Raw genomic sequence first — 11604 nt, forward strand, 5'->3', positions numbered from 1 at the left:
TTTGAAAAAAAGAGTTCGGAATGGGGAAAGAGGATAGAGCAGCTAGAAGAGGAAAAGACGCGTTTGGGACTAGACGTCGATATCCACAAGCTAGAAGCCGAGAAACTAAAGAAAGGAAAGAACAAGGCTGAAGAGGATTTTGATAGCCTAAAAATGGATTATAAGAAGCTGCGATTGTCAATGAGAACTGCCGGTTTGGGTAAAACGTCAGAGCAGTGGCAACAGGAAATCAAAGAAGAAAATACCAAAGCTGATCAGTGGGAGAAGAAATTTCAAGACGCCCTAGTTCGAGAGAGCGCTTTAGAGAAAAACTTGTCAGAATGCCAGAATGAAGAAGCAAGATTAAAAGCCCGGGTAGCAGAGTTGGAAAAGTCGCTTCATTTGCACCGTAGTCGCAACTCTGTGATAGATTTAAGAGCGAGCTTAAATAAGATCGAAGAACTGAAAGGAAAGATAAGGGATCTTGAGGACGCATTGCACAATTCTGAACTACGAATGGAACTTCTTGAAAGGCGTAACGAACAGTGCCAAGAGCAATTCCATCATTCTCAAAATCAGATTAGAGAAAGGGATTACATTATGGGCGAAGCTGTGACTCAAGTACGGGAAGTAGCGGATCATCTACAAACCTTAGCGGTTCAAGCTGATGTATTAAGTTTAAAGTTCGAATTAGAATCGAGCCGAGATCGAGAGTTAGCTCGGCTCCTTAAGAGTGTTAAGGCTTTAAGTATAAGGGCAAAGTCGTATATGTAGTCCATTTTATGTGAAGAAATTTGTTTTCTAAATTGAGTTCTTCTAATGAAATTGAATTGGAATCAATGCCTCCCTTTGCATTCATGCATTTACATTACATTTCATTACATGCATTAAGTTTCATTAAGAAGGCCCTAATTAATCAAAATTGTCACAGTTACCTTGGAAACCAACAAAAATCCAACCAAATATCACTACGGTACTCGACGTCAAACAAAAGCAATGGATCAGATGTTAGAAAGGCTTGAACAAATGCAAAAGGATATGCAAGACAAGATGCAAGAACAATTGGATAAAATCCAACAAGACGCGCTAGAATCCCAGAGAATCATGAGCCAACTGGCGCAATTATTGGCTGATAAAGGAAAGAGCCCTGCAATTAATTTGGGAGTTGATCAGGAGGACCCTATTTATCCTCCAGGTTTTACCCCGACAAGCACTCAGGCAGAGCTAGAGATGTGCCCCCAAAGAGCACCTGTGACTATTGGACCTCAATATCGGGCCGGCGCCTCGGTACCAATGCACTTTCAAGTAGGCTCGGGTTCTAATCCCGGGGACCCTACCAACCCTATGGTCCCTAATCTCGATGACATGGCAGAAATGGAAAAAGTAAGAATGGACCTGCCAAAACAACTCGAGGACCGGTGTAGATGGCTAGAGGAGAAATTTAGAGCCATGGAGAACACCGACTACCGATGTGGAGTTGACGCCAAAGATTTAAGTTTGGTTCCTGATTTAGTGCTCCCTCCTAAATTCAAGATGCCGAAGTTTGAAAAGTACAACGGGACCAGTTGTCCTGAAGCTCATATAACTATGTTCTGTCAAAGAATGATGGCATACGTCAACAATGATCAACTATTAATCCATTACTTCCAGGACAGTTTGATCGGGTCTGCAGCCAAGTGGTACAACCAGCTGAGTCGTACTAAGGTTAGTTCATAGAGAGACTTGGCGCAAGCTTTTATGAAGCAATACAGTCATGTGACGGATATAACACCCGACAGAATTACGTTACAGAACATGGAAAAGAAACAAAACGAGAGTTTCAGGCAATACGCCCAACGATGGAGGGAGGTGGCAACGCAAGTCCAGCCACCCCTTTTGGAAAAAGAGGTCACCATGCTAATCCTTCCTCGTACGTAACCGACTCCCGAACCCGTTTTTCTAAATTTTGTGGACCAAAATCGTTGTTTTAATAAAATTAAATCGTTTATTAAAAACAACCATTTTTCAAGGTGATCCGATCACACCTCTTATCAAAAAAAGATTGGTGGCGACTCCCGTTTTTTCATTTTCATTTTCAAAATCCAAGTTGACCCCATTTCATAAAAAAATGGTGTCAACAATGGCATATTGGTTAGACATAGGTTGAGTGAATTTGACATGTTTTTGGGTGTGATTGAATGTGTTTGAGCATGAAATTGTAGTTGAAAATAACTTGGCTTAGTGTTTGAGTTTTGGAGGAAAAACAACTTGAAATGCAAGCTTTTTAAGGTGCACATGGTCTGGGACATGGGCTGCCACAGTGTCTTGTGGCACACACAACCACCCAACACAGCCTTGTGTCATATTTATTTTAGGTGTGGGTTTTACACGATTGTGCACGATCTGACACACGGCCTACGGCACGGCCGTGTGGCCCTATTTTGATTACCCACACAGGCGAACAAAAGGGTTAGGACATGGCCGTGTGTCCCACACTTCAAATGCTCACAAGTTCTGGGCTATGTCACACAGCCGTGTGACCCCTATTTTCAAAAATTGTCAACTTTTCCAAAATTTTTTGATATTTTTTCAAAATGATCCCCGAATGTTCCTAAACTATTTTTAGGGCCTCGTAGGCTCGATCTAAGGCCCATAAGTGTATTTCTATCTTGATTAAAATGAGTTATTGAATGTTATTACTTAATTTGCATAATTTTTTTTCTATTTGAAGTTAAATGTTATGAATTGTACTATAATACTCTATAACCTTAATCCGATGATGAAGACAGGTTAGGTGTGTTACATTTAGTGGTATTAGAGCTATGATTTAACTGATTCTCGGGCTGAACGTAGCGTATTTGAAGTCAAGAAATTACATGCCATATAAATCTGTGATATGTGATATTAAATTATCCAATCTAACCCCTGATTTTCTTATAGATTTTAAAGATGTCAGCAGAATCTGATCGTGCTGACACGGATGAAGTTAATAGTAATGTCTCCACTTTTAAACAAGAAGCAAGTCGTAGTTTACCTATTCCAAAAATGTCAGAAAATAAAGTCAAAAATATTTTCTTCGGTTTAATGGGTCAGTGGTTCACAGAATTTATGATAACCAACCCTGTGGCTCTACAACCTCCACCCCCTGTTATAACTTCAGTGGTAACTTTATACCTCAAATGACTGAATCGACTCGATGACCTCCAACTGACAAAATACAAAATACGGTGCTGAAGAATTTAAAGTTAGATCAGATGACGGTCCTACTAAAGCTGAATACTGGCTCGAAAATATCCAACGAGTCTTTGATGAACTCGTCTATTCTCCTAATGATTATCTGAGGTGTGTCGTGTCATTTCTTAAGGATGAAGCGTACAGTTGGTGGTCCACGTTGACAGCAGTTGTACCGAGAGACAAGGTTACTTGGGATTTTTTCCAATTAGAGTTTAAAAAAATATGTCAGTAAACGATATCTATATCAGAAAAAGAAAGAATTTCTTAAATTAAAGTAAGGAAATAAATCAGTAGTTGAATACGAGAGACAGTTTGTGTATCTCAACAAGTATGCTCATGAAATTGTGTCAAATAAGGAAGAAATCTGCATCCGTTTTGAAGATGGTTTGAATGATGAAATTAAAATGATGACCATAGGGATAGAAATATGACAATTCGTGGTTTTATCTTATTAAGCTCAAAAGATAGAGGAAGTTTATAATAAGAAGAAATAGAAAGAAAGAAAGGCTCAGAAATTTGGTAAAATAAGCTTTTCCAAGTCGTTTTCCACACCACCATCAAAGAAAAAAAAAGAATTTAATCATGTCATTTTAGCATCTGGGTTTTTGGGTAAAAATAAATCAGTTAAGCATGATTCTAAATATCAAGTTAAGCCTACTGATAGTGTGGGAAGTGTTCGGAATGCACTGAAGCCTGTTTGTAAACATTGAGGAAAACTTCACACTAGAGAATACAAAACCAAACTGGGTGTGTGTTATAGATGTGGCTCGACAGATCATTTTGTGCGTAATTGCCTAAGAATGGTAGGAGATAATAAAGAGCGAAGTGATAGACAGATGTCGACACCTTAGAAGGGTAGACGTCCCGGGCAAAGCAGTAATACTGGAGCTTATCTTATTAAGATAAAAAATACAGTTGCCCGATCTGAAGTTAGAGCGCCTACATAAACATATGTTATTTGAGTCAGGGAGGAAGTTGTCGCGCCTGATGTTGTTGTTGGTATATTCTATCTCTTTGATGTTACTGTATATGCACTAATTAACCCTGGGTCAACTCACTCATATATTTGCACTGCATTAGTAACAGATAACAATTTACCTGTTGAGTCAACTGAGTTTTACGTTCAAGTTATAAATCCACTGGGTCAAGGCATGATAGTTAATTTAATATGTCGTAAGTGTCCACAGAAAATTCAGGGATATGAATTTCTTACATATTTGATGTTGTTACCCTTTAAGGAATTCGATATTATTCAGGGAATGGATTGGTTGACATTACATAATGTTGTGGTAAACTGTAGATTGAAAAGGATTGATTTGAGATGTCAAACGGGTGAAATGATTTCAGTTGAATCAGATAGATCAAACAGTGTTACCAGTGTCATCTCAGCAATGACAGCACGGAAATTGGTTCGTAAAGGTTGTGAGGTATTTTTTGCTTATATACTTCATACTCGAGATTCAGAGTCAAAGTTGGACCGTTGTTTCTTCAGCAAATTTTGGAGTTGCAAAATGATGACTCGAAATTGGTAGCTAAATGAGAATAGGTTCACAGTGATTCATCTACAGAATTTTGTGTTGATGTTGATGGTATATTGTAGTTTTGTAATAGACTGTGTGTTTCAAATAATCTAGAATTGAACCGAGACATTTTGATTGAAGCTCATAGTAGTACGTAAAATATACATTCGAGTAGTACGAAAATGTTTTGTGACTTAAAATAGATGTATTGGTGGCCATGTATGAAATGCAAAAGTTCAGAGTTTGTAGCTAAATGTCTGGTTTGTCAGCAGGTAAAAGCTTAGCATCAAATACCGTCAAGATTACTACAACCTGTCATGATTCCTGAATGGAAATGGGAGTGAGTCACGATGGATTTTGTTTCTGGATTACCTGTATCCCAGAGAAAGAAAGATTTGATCTGGATTATTGTTGACAGATTGACAATGTTGGTTCATTTTGTTCCGATCTGAATAGATTAATCGCTTGAAATATTAGTTGATTTATATGTGTCTGAAATCATCAAATTGCACGGAGTGCCACTGTCTATTATTTCTAATCGAGACCCAAGATTTACCTCTAGATTTTGAGGTAAAATTAATAAAGTTTTGGGTACGAAACTCAATTTTAGCACATATTCCATTCGCAGACAGACGGACAATCAAAACGAGTTATACATATTTTAGAAGACATGTTATGGTAGTGTATTCTTGAGTTTGAGGGTAGTTGGGAAAAATATGTCGTTAGTACTAAAATGACACTATTTGAAGCTTTATATGAAAGGAAATGTAGAACACCGCTATACTGGTCAGATTTGAGCGAATCTAAGCTAGTTGGGACAGATTTGATTCGTGAAACTGAAGCTAAAGTTTGTATTATTCTTGATTGTCTGAAAGCTGTATCTGATAGGTAGAATTCATACACTGATCGTGGAAGATAATACTACATGGCAGAAAGGGAAAGTTGAGTTCGAGGTTTATCGGGCCGTATGAGATTATTGAAAGAATTGGTCTAGCAGCTTACAGCTTGGCGTTACCTCCTAAACTTGAAAAGATTCACAATGTTTTCCATGTTTCGATGCTGAGATAGTATAGATCAAGTCCTTCACATGTGATTCCTTCTAGTGAAATTGAATTACAATCGAATTTGTTGTATTCTGAAGAATAGATAAGAATTTTGGCTCGTGAAGTAAAAGAACTTCAGAATAAACGGGTACTGTTAGTAAATTTTTTATGGAATCAGCATAGTACAGAGGAAGCTACTTGGGAGACTAAGGAATTGATGAGGGAGAGTTGTAATAGCCTGATTTCAATCGTATCAGAAATAGTGGTTTCGGGACCACAATTTTGATATGTGTGTTTGTAAATATTAATTATTTAATATTTACAAGGTCCTTAGGGTCGTATTAAATTTTGGTTAGGAAATTTTAACGTTTAGATAGTTAATTAAACAAAAGGACTAAACTATGAAAGTTGTAAAATCTAGCTATAATTGAATTATAGTGATTAGATGGTGTAAATCAAATAAGTAGAATGGTTTAAAGGGAAAATATACCATTCTTAATTAGCATGGACTGTTAAGGCTATTTCAAAAATGTATGTTTAATTAAAGGGCAATTCTGTAATTAAATAATAAAAACTTAAGTAAAATAAAACAAAAATAATGTATCATCTTCCCAAAATGGTTTTGACTAAAATTGAATAAAAGAAAAAACCATTTAAGGCTTGAAGGTTTGGCCACCTTAATTTCCTTTGCATGTGAGTGAATTTTTCATATGTTTCTTGTAATTTTTATGTTTTTGAGATCGTTGCAACTAGGCCTAGCTAACTCATACCTCTATTTTTGAAGCTGTTAAATGTTTTAGAATGTGCCATGGATGAGTTTGAGGTGTTTATGAAAGTTTTTGATAGATTACTAAGCTTGGTTGTTAAATAGGATTATTTTCTAAAGTAATTTTTATTGATTTTTATGTTAAATGACTAAATTGTTTAAACGGTAAAATTTCATAGTATTGTTGTGAAATTATGTTAAATAGAGGGTTGTGTAGAAATATTCTTACGGTATGGGTTGTGTCCAAATAAGGTTAATTTTGTAATTTTTGGGTTTAGGGATTAAATTAAATAAAGTGTAAAAGTTTGGTGCAATTGTGAAATATTGTAAATAAAATGGAATATGTATTAAATTGACTGATACATGAAATTGAAGCTAATAAAATGAAATAAACTATTTCATAGAACAATAACAAGTAGATAACCAACGAAAAGACAAAGTTGCTGGGTAGTCCCTAAACTTTTACAAACTCTACCGTTTAACCTTGGTAAGTTCATTTAGTTTATTTTAACATATTTTGAAATGTACATTGACTGTGAAATTGGTTATTGAATATTTTAGTGAATGATTGATTATAAACTATTGTCAATTTAGAAAATAGTTTATTTGAACCTTGTTAAACGATGTTGTGTTGTGAACCGAATGAACGTAAGATAGAGTACGATTGGCATGTCAATAGGTTATAGTGCAAACTGTATGGGATTGACTTGTCACAAGGCAATGCTTCATGATTTGTGTTTACACACTAAGTATATCATGGTTCGGCATTTGTTGCGAACTATCATGTTATATTACAGTGATTTTGGCGTGTTACTGGGAGTGGATGTAAAGCCTTCGATCTTGGCACTTGGTGCCCAAGCGTGTTTTTGGAGGGATGTTAGCCTATGGGCAAGGCACTTGGTGCCAAGGTGTGTTTTCAGTTGGATTGGCTCATTTGAGCTCATGGCGTGTTTCGAATGGATAGCTGTGTACTCATATCTGTATATCTTTCATCGAGCAATATCTCTAGTGTTAAATGACTTGTTATTGAATTTTTTGAAAGTTGTTCATGAATTTCCTAACAACTTTGTGGCTTAATATTGAATGATTTCATATATTTGTATTAAAATGTAACTCGTACATGATTGTATGTATATAATCACCTATTAATGATTGTGGTTGATAAGAAACACTGTTGATTACTCTTGTTATTATAAATGTTATGTGTATTTCAATAAGCTTTATCGTTCTAACCGTTGAACTTACTAAGCTTTATAGAGGCTTATTCGTGTTATTTTCTTGTTTCCTTGTAGATAGTGTTTTGGTAGTTTTTGAAGTTAACTTTTGGGTTATATGGCATGTAATAGGTGAAATTTGTAGATGTTTGATTTTTAAATTATTTGGTAATTATGAAAGTGATGAATGATGCCTATGTTTAGTATTAACTTATATGTGTTTATGTTCATGTCATGTTATTTGGTCATTTGGTATACTTTTTATCTAGGTGTTTGAAATTATGGTATGAATGTATATGTTTAAATGAGAAAAGTAATGGTGAGTTTTTAAATAATATGATATATGGTTTGAGAGTTTGAATGATTACGTGTTAATGCGTTTGGTGTATGAATGTGACATGGAGTATAGCCTTGAATTTGGTTAGTTTTGTAATGTGAATTGAGGTGCCAAAAGATGGCGTATTGGTTAGACATTGGTTGAGTGAATTTGACATGTTTTTGGGTGTAATTGAATGTGTTTGAGCATGAAATTGTAGTTGAAAATAGCTTGGCTTGGTGCTTAAGTTTTGGTGAAAGTCTCACTGTATGGTAGTGCGGTGGATTCACATCATTGCTACAAAGCTTATACCAAGACCAACCAGAATCATCATCAACGGCGAGGCATTTATTGTTTCACCCCTCGATTATTGGGGTGGGGGATAGTCAACAGTATTTGGTCACCGAGCCTACGACACACCAGCACGACATTCTGTCAATGCCTTTGATTTTAATTTTGGCACCCTAATGTTCAACACTAGTAAGACTCAAACAGGCACACCATCAAGTTACTGGGTTAGGGTAAACAGGAGTGATTTTAGGGTTGACATCGAATTTACAAGAATGAATGATCTACTCCCAACAACCTCGACTAGTAAGGGCACATCCAACCCTGGATTTGCAACTGTGGTTGATAACAAATAGGGAGAAAAGAACGAAGAGGATAAAGAAACAGATAATAACCCAATAGAGGAGGTGGGGCTCGATGGTACGAAAATTGCAATAATTTAAGAACCAGATCCCGATCCTATTGAACCGAAAGAATGAGGACCTAACGGTGAAGCTACGGACATTGCTCGATGGGATGACTCGTGTTTTACGGCTTACTAACCCCCACCAGCATGTGAACTCTTGATCTCACTGCTGAAGGAGGTTTAGAATTCCAAGACCTCCCTCATAGAAGACTAGGGCATGCGTCTTCGTCAACAAATTTTGGCCATTTAGAGGTTGGGATGGAGTTTGACTCTAAAGATGCTTTTTAGTTACTATCAAGCAATATAACATAAAAATTCGCGTCAAATTCACCTTTACATGCTCTCGATCTAAGAAATATGTGGCAAACTACGTAATGCATAGAACATGATATCCATGGAAAATCATGGCATCTATAAGGAAGAAGTCGCCGTTTTGGACAATCCAGAAGTCTACTACGCCAAATCCATGTGTTGTAGCTGATATGCATCATAGTTAACAAGATCGACTCAAATTCTGACTTTTTTTTCGACATTCTACTACGTATGGTGACCTAATTTATTATTTTTCATACATGTCAAACGATCATCCAAAATTGGATTCAGATATGATACCTAACTTTATATTACCATGGTCAAAGCGAGTCCTAAGATTTTGATCCTTAGTTTGATTGCACACATCCGCAGCGACTTCGATTACACCATGTCTTACCATAGGTCATGGTTGGCAAAGCAAAAGGCATTGGAGAATATGCACAACGGGTGAGAGAAACCCTACAACGAATTGTGGCAATAGTGTCAGGTACTGGAGTAGTACGTACTAGGTTTCATAACCAAGTTGCAAATGGAGCTTGTGTATTACAGTGATCGCTTGGTCCCTAGAAAAAGAGTTTCCCACCTTTTTTTTTTAGACTTTCAAGCAACGCGTAACTGTATTTCGGTACTGTAAGCCACTTGTCCAAATTGAAGGCACATTCTTGTACGAGAGATACGAGCATAAGTTGTTAATAGCTATTACACAGGATGGTAATCGAATAATCGCCAATAGATTTTGCAATAACTCCGGAAGAATACCGTGATGACTGAGATTTCCTCTTAACTAACCTGAGAAGGCATGTTGTACCGCAACCCGAGGTGTGTATCATTTCTGACAAAGGCACCGAAATACAGGCCGCATTCTAATGATATTCAAGCCTATGGGATCGTGCACACCATAGGTATTGTTTGTGTCACATAGGGTCTAACTACATGGGCCAATAACATAAGGATGCGAAGCGGTAACATGTCATTAACACAGGTACATTCTGCATATAATTGGTTTCCTGTAAAACAGTTTGACATATACATTTTGGGTCACTTTTCTTGAATTCATTGTTGATTGTCGTCGACAGGGTACGAGCTCGTTTAACATCGATTTCATGAAATGTAAGAGGGACTACAGGTTGTAAACCAACTGGGTGTGCAGTACCTCGATGGGATACCACTAAAGCAGTGGGCGCAATTATATGATGGAGGACTAAAATATGGGCACATTACCTCAAACCTAGCAGAATGCACTAATTTCATATTGAAGGGGACACGTCATTTGTCTGTAACCTAGGTGGTCAAGGAAATGTATTTTTAATTAGCAGCATTGTTTCCAAAGCGGGCTGAGACATACACAGGGCAGTTAAAGGGTGATCACGTTTGGTGCAAGTCAATGTTGAAGGGTATTGAGGAAAATGTAGAAATCACTTACTCAATTACTTCAATGTGTCACTCGTGACAAAATATAATATTTCGAGTTAAGAAGCCCCATAGACCCGACCATGAAGTTATCGGTGGAGCGTACCGTGTAAACCTTAGACAAATTACCTACAACTGTAGGAGATTTCAAGCACTTCGTTATCCAAGCGCACATGCAATTGTTGTATGTGCCTCGGAATGTATAGATTGCATAACCTGCGTTGACGAAGTTTACAAACTTGAACGTATGTATAATGTTTGAAAATCTGAATTCCCACCTATCCCTTATGAAAGCATGTGGCCGCCTACCTCGCACGCTCCTTTTGAGTTGGTACCAAATAAGAACTTGCGATACAAGCCAAAATGTTGGCCGAACTCAACTTGGATATGAGGAAATATGGATATTCAAGAGCGGGGAGATTGTAACAGCCCGGTTTTAGTTAAATCAAAACAGTGGTTTCAGAACCACAAATCTGAGGTCAAAAAATTATTTTAATATTATTTTTGGTATTTACAGCATGTGATTATATATGTGTGAAAGTTTCGTAAAGAAATTTTACTATTTGAATGCTTAATTCGGTAAAAAGGACTAAATTGCGTAAACCGTAAAAGTTGTGTTCTATAAGATAAAGGTGTCTAATAGATATAGAACATTAATGCAAAGGTCCTTAAGTGGTAAATAGGTCATTTGTGAGTTAGTGGATGATAGTGGAGTGGCATTTGGTGTAATTACTAATGTTTTTAACGGTAAAATAGTAAATAAGTAAATTAATGATAAAATAAATAAAACCAAAGCTAAAATTTTGTCCATCTTTTCTTCCTTGGCCGAATATTGAAGAAGAAAGACACCATTGATGAACACTTAGGGTTGGGCACACACATAGCTTGATTAAGGTACGGTTTGAGCTTGGTTTTTAATAATTTTTACGTTTTTGAGATTGTTGCTTCGTGTTCAAGCTAGCCCATGCCCTAATTTTTGAATTGGTTGATGAATTTGTGAATTGGAATTGATGATAGCTTGATTTTTTTGAATGTTGATGATGGAAAATGAATAATTGTTGATAAATTAATATGTTTTGTAAAGTGATTTTTGACAAAAAAAATGTCAAATAGGGATTAAATTGTGAAATATACAAA

At 36.6% G+C, this 11604-nt stretch overlaps 1 protein-coding gene across 1 annotated transcript; it reads left to right on the top strand.

The window, feature by feature from the left end:
• The first annotated feature begins 975 nt into the window (after positions 1–975).
• LOC128036137 (uncharacterized) lies at positions 976–1695 on the top strand. Its single transcript, XM_052627016.1, has one exon. It carries the CDS (start codon positions 976–978, stop codon positions 1693–1695), a length of 720 nt encoding a protein of 239 aa, XP_052482976.1.
• Positions 1696–11604: the final 9909 nt, after the last annotated feature.

Source organism: Gossypium raimondii, chromosome 13 (genome assembly GCF_025698545.1).
Source record: "Gossypium raimondii isolate GPD5lz chromosome 13, ASM2569854v1, whole genome shotgun sequence".
Taxonomy (NCBI): domain Eukaryota; kingdom Viridiplantae; phylum Streptophyta; class Magnoliopsida; order Malvales; family Malvaceae; genus Gossypium; species Gossypium raimondii.